The 18,299-nt window shown below is 42.2% G+C and overlaps 1 protein-coding gene and 1 long non-coding RNA gene across 8 annotated transcripts in view; one reads left to right on the top strand and one right to left on the bottom strand.

Moving 5' to 3' along the window:
* Positions 1–8,137: 8,137 nt before the first annotated feature.
* On the bottom strand, positions 8,138–17,864 carry LOC131354765 (uncharacterized). Of its 2 annotated transcripts, XR_009204780.1 has the most exons (3): positions 16,788–17,864; positions 8,437–8,632; positions 8,138–8,334 (listed from the first exon to the last, which is right to left on the bottom strand). It is a non-coding gene; the product is annotated as an uncharacterized LOC131354765 (long non-coding RNA). The 2 variants fall into 2 exon arrangements; XR_009204781.1 differs by having other exon boundaries at positions 8,138–8,632.
* stxbp5a (syntaxin binding protein 5a (tomosyn)) overlaps positions 10,329–18,299 on the top strand; it is a 73,062-nt gene continuing 65,091 nt past the window's right edge. For 2 of the 6 annotated variants that reach the window (XM_058392770.1, XM_058392769.1), the window contains exons 1-2: positions 10,330–10,938; positions 12,127–12,224. In XM_058392770.1, coding sequence (XP_058248753.1) covers positions 10,798–10,938; positions 12,127–12,224 — 239 coding nt within the window. In that variant the 5' untranslated portion in view covers positions 10,330–10,797. Of the gene's footprint in view, positions 10,939–12,126; positions 12,225–18,299 lie in introns of all 6 variants that reach the window. The other 4 variants (XM_058392771.1, XM_058392767.1, XM_058392768.1 and 1 more) reach the window with 3 other exon arrangements.

Raw genomic sequence — 18,299 nt, 5'->3', positions numbered from 1 at the left:
GAGTGTTTTTTCTGCCTCGGATTTAAACACTGGGCTGCAATTAAACGTTTGGATGTTGTTTTAGGTGCATCCAATTTGAACGTGTGAAACGTGTGTGTGTGTGTGTGATCTAATCGGCTAAGCTGTACTCAGGGACAACACCCAAATGTGTGGAATGTTCTGTTGGAAGGATCATGCTGATCCTCACCACAGCGCATCACATCCTGGCTAATACTGTAGCGTGCCTCTGGTCCAGAGGACGTCACCGTCGCAAACATTGCGTCACTGGTTGTCACGGAGAGAGAGAGAGAGAGAGAGAGAGAATAGGTTTAATTGCAGCTGCATCATGCCTGCAGAGTTAATTCATTTGACTCATTCATCCTTTCATCAATTTCCATGCTTGTGTACAGTACATGTGCTTCCCTCTGTTACAGACAGAATGGACCTACACCTGCCACCTGCCTGGACAACAATGCAACCTCTGTGTGTGTGTGTGTGTGTGTGTATGTTTTTCAGGCTGGAACTCAAAATTGAAGGTAAGTCAGTCCATCCAGGATTTACAGCAGAATTAAAAAAAAAAATTCTGAAGGGAATTAATGAAGTGGAAAGTTCATGAACTATTTGCTTGTTCAGATTTTTTTTTTACTGATATGTCCTGTTTTATTTCCAAACCAAAACTATGATGCAGCTCTGCTCAGATGCCTTGATTGATTGAAAATTGATTCTTGACTCATCTGGACTGGACAGATGTCGACTTCACCACCACCATCACAGCAGGGTTGATGAAGACGCCTTCGCTCACCTCTCGAGTGTCCAGTCAGTGCTGTGTTGATCAGTACTCCATCAAATCCAATAAAACAAGGTGCTTACCCTTTAACCCTCAACACCTCCATCCTATGTTCTACAGACACCCACATATACCTGCACCTCAATCTGAGGAGTCCTTGGCTTTGGGTTCTTCTCCACATCACAGCTCGATGTTCTAAACCAAATCAAGGTAGAAACTTGACAACCCCTCAAACTATATTTCCATGAACATTACTGAGACTCCAAGAGCATGAAGTCTACCAGTCTACAGTCCATGAGTCCATCAAGCTGCTACAAGCTGATGGCTTTCTTCTATTATTAAAATCATCTGTAATATACAAGAACGGAAAAAATGATCTGAGATTTTAAAATAGAATTTTCATTTGAATTCATTTGTTTAACATCTGGGGGAGAAAAAGAAACAAGTTTTTAATCCCTGATCCAATGCTCCTGGTGATCAGCAGCAGCAGCATTTTCCCGGATTGTTCACATTTTATATGCATGATGGAATTAATCCCACATGAACAGAAAACACTAAACACAGCCAGACTCAATTATAAGTGCTTCTAGCGCCCCCTAATGAACAGGCTGATATGACACAAATATCACATCTGTTCTCGTTACAAAGAGTGTATCACCGTATATACAAACAATTTCTCAGTAACACATTAGCTGTATTTAATTTAATATTTATTATTATCATTATTATTATTATTATTATTATTATTATTATTATTATTACAAAAATAATAAAATAATAAAATAATAATAATTATTATTATTTGATTTGATTTGACTTTGCATTAGGTATACATATGTAAATAAAATTATATTGTAAAAAATATATATAATATGTATAGAAAAATCTGTAATTTTTCCTTTTTTTTTAATTTGTAAAAACAAATTTACAAAAATGATCAGAAATTTTTAACTTTTAAAATATATTTTTTAAAGAATTTCCCAGAAACTTCCCACACTGAAACTCAACCGTCCAATCCTCCGCATTCGGATTCTCCTTCACAATATATTTCATGTAATTCTGACTAAATGAGCGCGAATGTCGATAAGAACATCAGAGTTACACACACAGTAATACACACACCGAATTAGCTGCGACTTTCTCCTCCAAAACACCGGAGCAATTCTACTCGTGAGAAAGAGTGGAGAGATGAAGAGGAAAACAATCTAGTCTGCAGATTGCTTTCTTCATTGTGTGGAGGTTAATTCCTGTCTCTGTGTTTATTTGGTGAATAAAGTGACTCTGGATCTCATGTGCTGAAGAAGAACACTCCACTTTAACATGGACCTGCTTTCAAGAAGGAAGAGTTTCACTTCCAGTAAAAGAGAATATTATTAGCTCATGAAACAATGTAAACTTTAAAAATGTACAAACAATACTTTTTATTGGTTTCTTAAATGTCTTTGAGTAGTTTTGAAGGAAACTGTTATTCATTGGCCGGTGGGAAACAGTGTGGTCAGTGATTGGTCACTGGAGAGACAGTGGTGATTACCTATTGCTTGTTGAGAGACAGTGGTGATCAGTGATTGGGTCTTGATAAAACAGTGGTGATCAGTGATTGGTCATTAAGAGACAGTGGTGATCAGTTATTGGTCATTAAGAGACAGTGGTGATCAGTGATTGGCCATTAAGAGACAGTGGTGATCAGTGATTGGTCATTAAGAGACAGTGATGCTTACTGATTGGTCAGTGAGAGACAGTGGTGATCAGTGATTGGTCATTAAGAGACAGTGATGCTTACTGATTGGTCATTGAGAGACAGTGGTGATCAGTGATTGGTCATTAAGAGACAGTGATGTTTACTGATTGGTCATTAAGAGACAGTGGTGATCAGTGATTGGTCATAAAGAGACAGTGGTGATCAGTTCCTGGTCATTAAGAGACAGTGGTGATCACTGATTGGTCATTGAGAGACAGTGGTGATCAGTGATTGGCCATTAAGAGACAGTGATGCTTACTGATTGGTCTTTAAGAGACAGTGATGCTTACTGATTGGTCATTGAGAGACAGTGGTGGTCATTGAGAGACAGTGGTGATCAGTGGTTGGTCATTAAGAGACAGTGATGCTTACTGATTGGTCATTAAGAAACACTGGTGATTAGTGTTTGGTCATTAAGAAACAGTGGTGATCAGTGATTGGTCATTAAGAAACAGTGGTGAACAGTGATTGGTCATTAAGAGACAGTGATGATCAGTGATTGGTCATTAAGAGACAGTGATGTTTACTGATTGGTCATTAAGAGACAGTGGTGCTCAGTGATTGGTCATTAAGAGAGAGTGATGCTTACTGATTGGTCATTGAGAGACAGTGACGCTTACTAATTGGTCTTTAAGAGACAGTGATGCTTACTGATTGGTCATTGAGAATCAGTGGTGATCAGTTATTGGTCATTAAGAGACAGTGATGCTTACTAATTGGTCATTAAGAGACAGTGGTGGTCATTGAGAGACAGTGATGCTTACTGATTGGTCACTGAGAGACACTGGTGATTAGTGATTGGTCATTAAGAGACAGTGGTGATCAGTTACTGGTCATTAAGAGACAGTGGTGATCAGTTACTGGTCATTAAGAGACAGTGGTGATCAGTTATTGGTCATTAAGCGACAGTGGTGATCAGTTATTGGTCATTAAGAGACAGCGGTGATCAGTTACTGGTCACTGAGAGACAGTGGTGAACAATGTTGGTCATTAAGAGACAGTGGTGATCAATTATTGGTCATTAAGAGACAGTGATGCTTACTGATTGGTCATTGAGAGAGAGTGGAGATCAGTGATTGGTCATTAAGAGACAGTGATGTTTACTGATTGGTCATTAAGAGACAGTGGTGATCAGTGATTGGTCTTTAAGAGACAGTGATGCTTACTGATTGGTCATTGAGAGACAGTGGTGATCAGTGATTGGCCATAAAGAAACAGTGGTGATCAGTGATTGGTGATTAAGAGACAGTGGTGATCAGTTACTGGTCATTAAGAGATAGTGGTGATCAGTTATTGGTCATTAAGAGACAGTGGTGATCAGTTATTGGTCATTAAGAGACAGTGGTGATCAGTGATTGGTCATTAAGAGACATTTGTGATCAGTGATTGGTCATTAAAAGACAGTGGTGATCAGTGACTGGTGATTAAGAGACAGTGGTGATCAGTTATTGGTCATTCAGAGACAGTGATGCCTACTGGTTGGTCATTAAGAGACATTGGTGATCAGTGATTGGTCATTAAGAGACAGTGGTTATCAGTGATTGGTCATTAAGAGACAGTGGTGATCAGTGTTTGGTCATTAAGAGACAGTGGTGATCAGTTATTGGTCATTGAGAGACAGTGATGCTTACTGGTTGGTTATTAAGAGACAGTGGTGATTAGTGATTGGTCATTGAGAGACAGTGGTGATCGTTGACTGGTCATTAAGAGACAGTGGTGATCAGTGTTTGGTCACTGAAAGACAGTGGCCATCAGTGATTAGTCATTAGGAGACAGTGATGCTTACTGATTGGTCATTAAGAGACAGTGGTGATCAGTTATTGGTCATTGAGAGACACTGGTGATCAGTGTTTGGTCATTGAAAGACAGTGGTAATCAGTGATTGGTCATTAAGCGACAGTGGTGATCAGTTATTGGTCATTGAGAGACAGTGATGCTTACTGATTGGTCATTAAGAGACAGTGTTCATCAGTGATTGGTCACTGAGAGACAGTGGTGATAAGTGATTGGTCATTAAGCGACAGTGGTGATCAGTGATTGGTCATTAAGAGACAGTGGTGATCAGTTATTGGTCATTGAGAGACAGTGATGCTTACTGGTTGGTTATTAAGAGACAGTGGTGATTAGTGATTGGTCATTGAGAGACAGTGGTGATCGTTGACTGGTCATTAAGAGACAGTGGTGATCAGTGTTTGGTCACTGAAAGACAGTGGTAATCAGTGATTGGTCATTGAGAGACAGTGGTGATCAGTGATTGGTCATTAAGCGACAGTGGTGATCAGTTATTGGTCATTGAGAGACAGTGATGCTTACTGATTGGTCATTAAGAGACAGTGTTCATCAGTGATTGGTCACTGAGAGACAGTGGTGATAAGTGATTGGTCATTAAGCGACAGTGGTGATCAGTGATTGGTCATTAAGAGACAGTGGTGATCAGTTATTGGTCATTGAGAGACAGCGGTGATCAGTTACTGGTCACTGAGAGACAGTGGTGAACAATGTTGGTCATTAAGAGACAGTGGTGATCAGTTATTGGTCATTAAGAGACAGTGATGCTTACTGATTGGTCATTGAGAGAGAGTGGAGATCAGTTATTGGTCATTAAGAGACAGTGGTGATCAGTGATTGGCCATTAAGAAACAGTGGTGATCAGTGATTGGTGATTAAGAGACAGTGGTGATCAGTTACTGGTCATTAAGAGATAGTGGTGATCAGTTATTGGTCATTCAGAGACAGTGATGCCTACTGGTTGGTCATTAAGAGACAGTGGTAATCAGTTATTGGTCATTAAGAGACAGTGGTGATCAGTGATTGGTCATTAAGAGACAGTGGTGATCAGTGTTTGGTCATTGAGAGACAGTGATGCTTACTGGTTGGTTATTAAGGGACAGTGGTGATTAGTGATTGGTCATTGAGAGACAGTGGTGATCGTTGACTGGTCATTAAGAGACAGTGGTGATCAGTGTTTGGTCACTGAAAGACGACAGTGGCCATCAGTGATTAGTCATTAGGAGACAGTGATGCTTACTGATTGGTCATTAAGAGACAGTGGTGATCAGTTATTGGTCATTGAGAGACACTGGTGATCAGTGTTTGGTCATTGAAAGACAGTGGTAATCAGTGATTGGTCATTGAGAGACAGTGGTGATCAGTGATTGGTCATAAAGAGACTGGTGATCAGTTATTGGTCATTGAGAGACAGTGATGCTTACTGATTGGTCATTAAGAGACAGTGTTCATCAGTGATTGGTCATTAGGAGACAGTGATGCTTACTGATTGGTCATTAAGAGACAGTGGTGATCAGTGATTGGTCACTAAGAGACAGTGGTGATAAGTGATTGGTCATTAAGCGACAGTGGTGATCAGTTATTGGTCATTGAGAGACAGCGGTGATCAGTTACTGGTCACTGAGAGACAGTGGTGAACAATGTTGGTCATTAAGAGACAGTGGTGATCAGTTATTGGTCATTAAGAGACAGTGATGCTTACTGATTGGTCATTGAGAGAGAGTGGAGATCAGTTATTGGTCATTAAGAGACAGTGGTGATCAGTGATTGGTCATTAAGAGACAGTGATGTTTACTGATTGGTCATTAAGAGACAGTGGTGATAGTGTTTGGTCATTAAGAGACAGTGGTGATCAGTGATTGGTCTTTAAGAGACAGTGATGCTTACTGATTGGTCATTGAGAGACAGTGGTGATCAGTGATTGGCTATTAAGAAACAGTGGTGATCAGTGATTGGTGATTAAGAGACAGTGGTGATCAGTTACTGGTCATTAAGAGATAGTGGTGATCAGTTATTGGTCATTAAGAGACAGTGGTGATCAGTTATTGGTCATTAAAAGACAGTGGTGATCAGTTATTGGTCATTAAAAGACAGTGGTGATCAGTGATTGGTCATTAAGAGACATTTGTGATCAGTGATTGGTCATTAAAAGACAGTGGTGATCAGTGACTGGTGATTAAGAGACAGTGGTGATCAGTTATTGGTCATTCAGAGACAGTGATGCCTACTGGTTGGTCATTAAGAGACAGTGGTGATCAGTTATTGGTCATTAAGAGACAGTGGTGATCAGTGATTGGTCATTAAAAGACATTGGTGATCAGTGATTGGTCATTAAAAGACAGTGGTTATCAGTGATTGGTCATTAAGCGACAGTGGTGATCAGTGATTGGTCATTAAGAGACAGTGCTGATCAGTTATTGGTCATTAATAGACAGTGGTCATTAAGAGACAGTGGTGATCAGTGATTGGTCATTAAGAGACAGTGGTGATCAGTGATTAGTCATTAAGAGACAGTGGTCAGTGATTGGTCATTGAGAGACAGTGTTGATCGGTTATTGGTCATTAAGAGACAGTGGTGATCAGTGATTGGTCATTAAGAGACAGTGGTGATCAGTGATTGGTCATTAAGAGACAGTGGTGATCAGTGATTGGTCATTAAGAGACAGTGGTGATCAGTGATTGGTCATTAAGAGACAGTGGTGATCAGTGATTGGTCATTAATAGACAGTGGTCATTAAGAGACAGTGGTGATCAGTGATTGGTCATTAAGAGACAGTGGTCATTAAGAGACAGTGGTGATCAGTGATTGGTCATTAAGAGACAGTGGTGATCAGTGATTAGTCATTAAGAGACAGTGGTGATCAGTGCTTGGTCATTAAGAGACAGTGGTGATCAGTGCTTGGTCATTAAGAGACAGTGGTGATCAGTGATTAGTCATTAAGAGACAGTGGTGATCAGTGCTTGGTCATTAAGAGACAGTGGTGATCAGTGATTGGTCATTAAGAGACAGTGGTGATCAGTGATTGGTCATTAAGAGACAGTGGTGATCAGTCTGATCAGACTGTAAGACATTTTCCCACATGGTCTGGTGACCTTCTTGCTGCCCTGCCCCATCGTCCATACATGTGATGAATATGAGAGTTTGTCTCATGCAGGGAGTAATCATTACTTTCCAGATGTTCTTCCAGCTCCTTTAATGCTGCTGTAGATATCCTCAGTGATTAGATTCTTCTTGTTCTTTTCTCAATTTTGGAGGGACGTCCTGTTCTCGGTGCAGTTCACTGTGGTGCCTCATTTTAGATATTATTTGATGATGGACTTTACTGTGTTCCACAGGACATCTAATGTCCTCTAGATGATTTATAGGCTCTTAGTGGACCATGGCTTCAGCAGAAACCAAGTCACTGATGACAGGTGCATGATGAATACTGCTGAATTTGGGTTTGAATCACAATCACATGATTTATTTTGGTTTTATATTTTAAACACCACAAAAAAAACTGACATTTTATAAATATCTGCTCAGAGGAGAAACTCTCCAGTGGACCACGAGCATTTTACCAGAAGAACGAGGTAGATCTACTTTCTGTCAGTTCAGGTGTTTTAGTCTGGAACGAATTTACATAAACTGCAACTTGTATTTAAATAAATAAATGAATATAAGAGCCCAAAGGTTTCTTTAACATTTAGGTGAGTTTGTGTGTGTGTGTATGTGTGTGTGTGTGTGTGTGTGTGAGAAAGTGAGTGGGTGACATTATGTTCTTTAAAGGCCACAGGTCTTTCCCTCTACCTTGTAGGATTAGCAGCAGATTCATTCGAACAACACGCCTCACCACATAATACCCTCATTGTTAAACTCACTTTATTCTGCTGGCCCAAATTACATCCCAGGTTTCAATCAAAGAGCAGAAATTTGCATATTCAATTACACCCTTTTGAATTATTCATTCTTCACCGGAGGTCATTGCAACACAATCGTGACATCTTACGGCGGTCCCGTAAAAGCAGCGTGTCCGTTTAATCTCCACCTGCATTAAAAAAGCTGCGAAACAGGAAAGGGTTCGAGAATTAAGAACCGGCCAGGTTGGTTAAACGGACTTGATTGACCAGCAAAGAAGGTTATGGACAGGAGAACATTTCCGACCTGGAATAAAAAACTGCTGAAATGAATTTGAGTGTGTAATCAGGGTCTGTTTTCCACATGAAGCATGGCGGTCCTTCACTATGGTTACGCTGCGTTGAACTTTGGCCCCCTTGTGGAGAACAATTCAGACTGCCATCCATAGACAGGTCTTATTGAAGCTGACTGAAGGCAAACTGTACACCCAGGAGACTCTACACTGGATAAAAAAGATGAAGAGAGAGGAACAATAGAGGAACATTACATTAAATCAGTGATGTCAGTGTCTGGAGCTTTTACAGATAAGAGTGTGTGTGTGTGTTTGTGTTTGTACGTGGGTGGATAGGTGGGTGGATGGGTGGATGGGTGGGATCTCAGTTCTTCATACATAAATGAAGAGCACCTTGCTTATAAGGGTCTCTGCACCTCTCCATTCTCCTGATAAAGAAATGAAAGCACTAATTATCTGCAGTATAATGTGCTTAGTGTGTAGAGACCCAGATTTAACCTTATAAAGACTAATGAGCTAACAAAGCCGGGATTTACCTTTCTGCATATTTTTACAGTGAATCTCAATTCGAGAAGATTCAGGTCAATAAATGATAATAATAATAATAATAATAATAATAATAATAATAATAATTATTATTATTATTATTATTATTATTATTATTATTAACCGTAGCAGGATTTTCTAAATTTATAACCAAGCTTTTAAAATTCAGTATTAATTTTATCATTTATTTTTACAGTATAACACTGGATTTAACAAAAAAATATCAACCTTGAGTGAAAAAAATGTCTGCATTCTCAGAGTGATTTTTTGTCTAGCAGGAGAGAGTACAGGAAGCAGTGTTGGAGCTTCATAACTCCAGGATCTTTATTGACTCTGAGCTCCATTTACAGTGTATAAGGACTTTATATCATCCTGCACCTCTGGGTTCCTCAAGGTGCTCCTGTTTCTTCCAAACATCCCAAAATCATATCTATAGCTAAACCACTCATGTATGAGCTTACTGGACATCTCAATCTAAATCCATGTGCATGAAGATAATTTACACAGCTGTGTCAGCCCCTATTCTTCTGGAAAGGCTTTCTATGGGATTGTAGTGTGTGTGTGTGTGTGTGTGTTTGTGTGTGTGTGTAAATTTGTGTCCATTCTGTGTCTAAAGAGTGGATTTAGATTTTGGATGAGAAGGTCTGGCTGTTAACTGATGGTCCAAATCATCCCAAAGGTGTTCAGTGAGGGCTCTGTGCAGGCCACACCAAAGTCATTTAATGTTTTTATGGATCTCGGTTTGTGCTGTAACATTAACATTAACGTTAATACAACATTTCCTGGCAGAGGCCCAGTATGAAGCTAAACCCTAAAAAACAGCTCTCATCCTCCACCAGACTCTGTTTTCCAGTAGATAGCAGTTCTCCTGGCATCTACCAAACCAGATTCATCCATCACGCTACCAGATGTAGCAGTGATGCATGATTCATCACTCCAGAGAAGATGTTTCTACTGCTCCAGATTCCAGCGGTGGTGCTTTACACCACTCCAGCCTACACTTGGCATTGTGCATGGGCTTGTGAGCAGCTGTTCAGTCGTGCAGCTCCACAGTGCTGATGTTGCTTCCAGATACAGTAGTGAGTGCAACTACTATTTGATTTTATCGTCATGAAAGTGGGAACTGAAGCCTCATAGAAGGGAATGTGCTGATTTTTGTTTTTTCCACATAGTTGATGTGATGATGATACTCCAGAGCACAGTCTCCTCTCTCACCGACCACCCCCCACCACCACCTTCCCTCCTCACTCTTTCCTCCACCGCCACGTTGCCTGTCACGTGACGCCAGCGCTCGCTCAAAAATAATCTCCGCGACAGGCGACACTCGAGCGCGCATCATCCTCCTCCTCCTCCTCCTCATCATCATCATCAGCAGCAGCAGCAGCAGCACTCGCAGTATAACCGGCGGCGGCACGAGTTTTCCTCCCTTTCAAACATCCGGGTGTCGCGCGCAATGCGCAGTCGCGCCGCTGCAGCCGTTTCAGCGAGCTGAGAGAGAGAGAGAGAGAGAGAGAGAGAGGGCGGAGAGACCGGAGAGTGCCAGAGACGCGGAGACGCAGCGGGACGCCGACTTGGCCAAGCTTCAAACATAGGCACTTGATTAAAAAAAAGAAAAAAACAATAATCCCACGTCAACGTCAAAGACATGGACATGGCGAGGGAAGAAAACGCGCCCTAAAATGTCAGATTTAAATACGGCGAAGCGAGCGAGAGCGGCTTCCCCTCCCCTCCTCCCTCATCTTTTACCCTAAACCCGGTGATCTCGTCTCAGGTGCTTCATCCTTCTTGACGCAGTCTGACTGAACTCGGGGAGCAAAAAAAAAAAAGAAATGAAGAAGTTTAATATTCGGAAGGTGCTGGACGGCTTGACGGCGGTCTCATCGCCTTCAGCGTCGCCGCATGCAGGGGCCAAAGAGAACGACTTCATCCTCCCGGAGACCCTCCAGTCCGAGCACTTCCAGCTCTGCAAGGTGGGCAAAGCCGAACGCACCGGATTTACCGTGCGTGCACGAGCAGCGCAGGGTCCCGCGGGCCAGCTGCTGACGCCGAGCCGGAGGAGCGCGGGTTTCACGCGAAATCGTTAACGCGTCGCGTCCGTTCTTGACGGCTGTGTAGGTGTATATATATAAACAGCAGTCTTTCATCCGTCATGTCCACGGAGGGACCTCTGTTTGAATAGGCAGGCCGGCGCACTATGGACACAGACACACACACACACTGTCACTGAAGAGAGAGCTGGCCTGAAGTGCTTGCTGATTTTACGCGCGGTCGATATTAAGCTATGGCTTTTCAAAAAAGGCTTGGTTCCGTGTTTATTGTGTTGCGCTGCGGCTGCGTAAAAATATATTTCACAGGTTTTTACGCAGCGTGGCCGGTGTGTGTGTGTGTGTGCGGGATACGGTAGGGAATGCGTCTTAGCTTTAGGGTGCAACTGATGTGCAGCGTTCTGTGCGTTAAATAAATAGATAATTAATAAATAAATAAATAAATAAATGAATGAATGAATGAATGAATGAATGAATGAATGCAGGGATGGAGTGAAGTGTAGATTTAGAGTGCGCGCGAGGTGGAGAACAAAAACACAACAGCCAAAATCTGGTGTAATCTGTTCCTAGCGGATTATGTCAGTCAGTCAAATTGATTTCTCGCACCACCGACTAATTCTCTCTCGCTTTCTCTTTCTTACTCTCTCTCTCTCACTCTCTCTCTGACACACACACACATACACACACACACACACACACACACACACTTGCGAAACCTGCACCAGAGCTGCCAGGTGCATGAGTAGAAACTGTTCCCGAAATTCCAGAATAAACTCTTCGGAAAACCTCCCTGTTGACTCCAGCAGCTCTTCAGGCCTGAGTGAAAATATAGACCGTGTCCTGCTTGTCCAGTGTTTTGTCACTGTTTTGTGGCCCGGTGTCTTCAGCTTGCAGCACTCCAGCGAGAACATAGGAACCACTTACGTAAGATGCTTATGCCTCCACTCTCTCATTAGACAGACAGAGAGAGAGAGAGAGAGAGAGAGAGAGATGACAGCTGGAGGAATAAATAGAGCCCCAAATTGACAAAACAAATAAATCTGCATTATATTCTAGCTTTGTTTCATTCTTAAATGTGTGTGTGTGTTTCTGATCTCTTCTCTTCTTTATCAGACTGTCCGCCATGGGTTTCCCTACCAACCATCTTCCATGGCCTTCGACCCGGTCCAGAAAATCCTCGCCATCGGGACTCAAAGTGGAGCTCTGCGGTTGTATCCTTTAATCCCAGTGTGTGTGTGTGTGTGCTCTTTTTCAGACAGGACCCTGAGAAATCTCCCGTGAGTACCTTTTAAACCTTCATTATTCATGAGTGATAAGTTATTGCTCATGTTATCATCTTTGGCGTTGGTGACGAATCATGGCGAAGAAGCGGGAAACACTTTGGTGTTTTATCCGTTTCTTATTTTTCTCTGGTTGAGACGTGGTTTTAGCAGTTGATGCAAACGAATATTGTTCTGATTTCTTGACGAATCTGATTAGTTAAATAATCAAGCCACAGGAAGACGGACGTGAGAAGTCGAGTATTTTTTATTCGGCTGCAGAGCTCATGCAGGCGAGGAAGCTGACAACTGAATTTCATCACTGAAAAGATTTCCGTTTCTCTCCTCGCTGCATTCATTCATTCCCTTTACACCAACTCGCTTTGAGTTTGTCAGGCAGATTTGTGGATCAGCTTTGTCTGATCCTCGTCCTCTTTTATTTGGAGATTGTGACACCGGCGCTGAGACTCCGGAGAATTTTCTTTTTTCCGTCTTTTAAAAGGACCCCTGTTGAGGGTCTTGTCACTAAGCCTCATGTGATGATCAGGATTTCAGTAGATACACAGCATTCAGTGAAGTAAAGAAAAAAAACTTGGATTGAAAGAATTCCTTGGTGTCTGTTTTCCTTTAATTAATTCTTTGATATCAATAAGCAGGAAGTTGCTTTTTTATTTATTTATTTATTTATTTTTCACGACATGATCCGTGTATGATCTTCTCCGGCTTTGTTACTCAGGGTGTATTTTGTATTCGTTATTCTAGGCGTTCCCGTCCTGGTGTTCTAGCGTCTCAGTATTTTGTCTGTCTCAGCTTTTTTTTTCTTTGCCCATGAGGATGATGGAAAGTGGCAGATCAAGAGGCCAGAGCAGCAGAGCCGTCCAGAAGATTACCGCAGAAAAAAAAAACTTGAGAGAAGTGTACAGCTTAGTGCCCTTGGGATACTTGTGCTGTGATCCCAAAAAAAAAAAAATCAGGCTGTTTGCTGTTTTCTTCCTAATGCAGGGGAATAAATGTGCTTACAAGTTCAGAGACATCTACAGCTTCCATCTTAAATTCCTTTAAATGACCTTTAGTGGTAGCTCCTCCAGGGTAGTGGGTTCGATTCCTGTCTCCGCCTGTTTGGCTGTCTCCACACTGTTTGTGTGTGTGTGTGTGTGTGTGAGAGAGAGAGAGAGAGAGAGAGAAAGAGAAAGAGAGAGAGAGAGAGAATTTGCATGTTCTCCCCATGCTTTGGTGGTTTCCTCTGGGTCTTCTGGTTTCTCCTCCCCAGTCCAAAGATATGCCCTGTAGGCTGATTGGCATCTCTAAATTGTCTGTAGTGTGAGTGTGTGTGTCCATGGTGTCACCTGCTTTGTGCCCAGAGTCACCCAGGATAGAATTCAAGGCATTCCCACTGACCCTGTGATGTATGGATAGATAGATAGATAGATAGATAGATAGATAGATAGATAGATAGATAGATAGATAGATAGATAGATAGATAGATAGATAGATAGATAGATAGATAGATAGATAGATGGACGGACGGACGGACGGACGGAGGAATGGATAGATGGATGTATGAATGGAGGGATATATGGGTGGATAGATGGATGGATGGTTGGGTGGAGGGATATATGGGTGGATAGATGGATGGATGGATGTAATAGATAGATAGATAGATAGATAGATAGATAGATAGATAGATAGATAGATAGATAGATAGATAGATAGATAGACGGGCGGGTGGGTGGTTGGATGGATGAATGGATAGATGGATGGATGTACAGCCTTGCAAAAGTATTCATACCCCTTGAGCTTTTCCACATTTTGTCACGTTACAACCACAAAAGTAAATGTATTTTATTGGGATTTTATGTGATAGACCAACTCAAAGTGGCACATCATTCTGAAGTGGAAGAAAAATGATGAATGGTTTTCAAAAATGTTTACCAATACAAATCTGAAAAGTGTGGGCAGCATTTGTATTCAGCCCCCTGTACTCTGATGACCCCTAACTAAAATCCAGTGGATCCAATTTCCTTCAGAAGTCACTAATTAGTAAATCTAGAGTCTGTGTGTAATCCCAGTATAAATACAGCTGATATGTGAAGCCCTCAGAGATTTGTTAGAGAACATTAGTGAACAAACAGCATCATGAAGACCAAGGAACACACCAGACAGGTCAGGGATAAAGCTGTGGAGAAGTTTAAAGAAGAGTTATAAAAAATATCCCAAGCCTTGAACATCTCACAGAGCAGTGTTTAATCCATCATCCAAAAATGAAAAGACTGCAAACCTACCAAGACATGACCGTCCACCTAAACTGACAGGCTGGGCAAGGAGAGCATTAATCAGAGAAGCAGCCAAGAGGCCCATGGTTACTCTGGAGGAGCTGCACAGATCCACAGCTCAGGTGGGAGAATCTGTCCACAGGACAACTATTAGTGGTGCACTCCACAAATCTGGCCTTTATGGAAAAGTGGCAAGAAGAAAGCCATTGTTGCAAGAAAGCCATAAGAAGTCCTGTTTGCAGTTTGTGACAAGCCATGTGGGGGACATGGCAAACATATGGAAGAAGGTGTTCTGGTCAGATGAGACCAAAATGGAAATTTTTGGACTGATTCCAAAACACTATGTGTGACAGAAAACTAACACTGCACATCACCCTGAACACACCATCCTCAGCGTGAAACATGGTGGTGGTGGGGATGCTTTTCTTCAGCAGGAACAGGAAAGCTGGTCAGAGTTGATGGGAAGATGGATGGCACCAAATACAGGGCAATCTTAGAGACTGGGGCAGAGATTCACCTTCCAGCAGGACAATCTGAAGCTTTACTGATTTGTTGCTTTTCTAGATTTTTGTCCACTCTTGATCCCCGTCCAGCTCAAATACAGTAATTAATATTTCACTAATTAATCTAAAAAGTACAATTAAAGGCTCATTAATGCAGGAATGTTGATTTAAATCAAATCATTTCAGCCAAGAAAAGACAAAGCTCAGAGTTTCTACGTCGTATAGAAGTATTTCTGTTGTTATATATGCTGCACAGACTCATGGAGACTTCCCTACGTTTATCCCACGTGAAGGCGGAGCAATAAAGACAAGCGTGACTGACTTTTTTTGTAGCTGAGGAGGAAATTTAGCTGAAACCTCGAAATCCTGCTTTACTGTTGAACAAACATCTAAATGGAGCTGCAGCATGAAGACGATACTCTGTTATTAATGTCATGATGATCCACCAAAATCTGTGGTCACATGCTGCAGCTGGTGCTTAGTGTCCCCAAAGTGACACTAAGGGGGGAGAGAGAGAGAGAGAGAGAGAGAGACAGACAGACAGGGCGAGAGAGAGAGAGAGATGGGGCGAGAGAGAGACAGGGCAAGAGAGAGAGAGAAAGAGAGAGAGAGAGAGAGAGAGAGAATGAGACAGGACAAAACAGAAGGAGAAAGAGAGAGAAAGAAAAAAGAGAGATAGAGAAAGACAACAAGAGAGAGAAAGGCAAGAAAAAGAGTGAGGGAGAGAGAGAGAGAGAGAGAGAGAGAGAGAGTGGGCAGAGCAAGACAGATCTCTCTCACAAAGAGAGAGAGAGAAAGAGAGAGAACAGAAAGTGAGAGAGTGACGGAGAGAAAGAGTGGAAGACCATGAGGATGATAGAAAAGGGGGAGTGAGAGACTGGAAGACAGAGACAGAGAGAGAAGAGAGAGAAGGGAAATAGAGAGAGTGAGGGAGAGAGAGGAATATAATAAGAGAGAGAAGAAGCGAAAGTTTGTAGCAAAAAAATTGTGTGAATCTATCAATTAGTAGTCAATAAAATCTGAGGAGAGAGAGAGAGAGAGAGAGACATGGGGTGGTGTTGGAAATTGTTGTTTTTTGGGGTGGGGGCCCGGGGATGGTCCCTGTTTTGTCCTTTCGCAAAATGGATTGTTAAGGTGTAGTGGAGAGAAAATGGCAGAGTCACAACTCTCTCTCTCTCTCTCTCTCTCTCTCTCTCTCTCTCTCTGTCTGTCTCTACCTCTCTCTCTCTCTGTCAGTCTCTACCTCTCTCTCTCTCTCTCTCTCTCGCTCTCTCTCTCTCTCTCTCTCTCTCTCTCGCTCTCTCTCTCTCTCTCTCTCTCTCTCTCTTGCTCTCTCTCTCTCTCTCTCTCTCTGTCTGTCTCTACCTCTCTCTCTCTCTGTCAGTCTCTACCTCTCTCTCTCTCTCTCTCTCTCGCTCTCTCTCTCTCTCTGTCTGTCTCTACCTCTCTCTCTCTCTGTCAGTCTCTACCTCTCTCTCTCTCTCTCTCTCTCTCTCTCTCTCTCTCTCTCTCTCTCTCGCTCTCATAATTCTATTGATCAAATTTTCTCACAAATAAAATAGAAACACAAACCAAATGATTTGTGGTAAACAATTTACCGCAGGAATAGTAAACAGTGCACTGGTTATGGTCACTGGATTCAGTGATAATGTATTTATTTGTTTGTTTAGTGTTGTGACATGTGATTGGTCATGTGATTGAAGCTGTTGTTTTTTCCCCTCAGGTCAGTGGTAACATACCTTTTTTTTGTCCCGTTGTTTTTGTTGTCCTGTCAGGTGTTTCAGTGTGATTCAGACCCAGAGACTCTGCTTTTGGATACGAATGCCAGAGTTACATAATCCATGAGCAAGAGCCTGATGATGATGATGATGATGTTTATAGAGAATGATGTGAAGAAAAAAAGGTCAGGAAATAGTAATAGTTTCTCCTTCCTTCCTGCCCTAATGACACAACAGCAGCAGGCATAGGTGTGTTGCCCCAGTGTTCAAATAACGTTCCCTCAGTGTTCCAATAACTTTCCCCAAGGTTCCAATAACATTCCCTCAGTGTTCCAATAACATTCCCTCAGTGTTGCAATAACATTCCCTCAGTGTTCCAATAACATTCCCTCAGTGTTCCAATAACATTCGCTCAGTGTTCCAATAACATTCCCTCAGTGTTCCAATAATGTTCCCATCAGCATTCCTTAAGCAGTCTCTCAGCGTTCCAATAACGTTCTCCCAGTGTTCCAATATCATTCCCACCAGCATTCCTTAACCATTCTCTCAGTGTTCCAATTAACATTCTTAAACATTTCTACAGCTACATTCGGAAGTCTGTCTGTGTGTTCCAATAACACTCCCTCAGTGTTCCAATAACGCTCCCTCAGTGTTCCAATAACATTCCCTCAGTGTTCCAGTAATGTTCCCATCAGCATTCCTTAAGCATTCCCACAGCATTCCCACAGCATTCCCTCAGAATGTGTCTGTGTGTGTTTCCTTCCGTTCCAGCTTCTCCCAGTCTTGACCTTCTTTCTCACGCTTAGCTCTTTAAAGAAATTTGGTCTCACTGCAAATAACGTTTCTGTTCCAACACTGGAGAACGATCTGTAGAGTCGATCAGCCGAGGCGTGTTTGGTATTTAGTGATTAGTTTCACTCCGACTCTGTGACGCTCGTGTTAGCTAACAGTCAGGAGTTATCTCTTACGTGTTGCTGATAGAAATCCTGAACAAACCTCAGCTCAAATCTGAAGATCTGACCATGGATCAGGATTTTCACGGAACTCTTCCTTTAAGCTTTTCACTGAACTCTTCCTGCGACGCCGCTGCACCTGAAATGCAGATGTTTCTTTTGTGTAATCTAAAAAGGCAGGCTTTATGTGGCGTGTGTGTGTGTGTGTGTGCTTTGCTGCTGCTTATTCATGGAGGCCTTTTCACTGTGACACATGAAAAAAAGTGGGCGTGCACACACACACACACGTGCATGCTTGAACCTGGTTGTCATAGTAATGTTCCCCATGTGATGTGTTCGGTGAGGCTGTTAGAATAAATAATTTACAGTACAAATACCGAGCCCCTGCGGCCACGCTGACTTCTGAAGTCGTAGCTACATCGAGCGTTCCGCCTGAAGCGTGCAGTGTGACACGACCTCGACGTCCAGCTCCGAAACAGATTTATTACTGACCTCGAGGTGAGACCGATACATGAAGTACGTTTTCCGTTAACTAAAACGACAACAAAACACCACGGTGGAGACGGAAAGCCTGCATGTG

Source organism: Hemibagrus wyckioides, linkage group LG06 (assembly GCF_019097595.1).
Source record: "Hemibagrus wyckioides isolate EC202008001 linkage group LG06, SWU_Hwy_1.0, whole genome shotgun sequence".
NCBI classification, from domain to species: Eukaryota; Metazoa; Chordata; class Actinopteri; order Siluriformes; family Bagridae; genus Hemibagrus; species Hemibagrus wyckioides.
The sequence above is the reverse complement of the archived record's forward strand: the minus strand, read 5'-3'. Positions and strand labels throughout refer to the sequence as shown.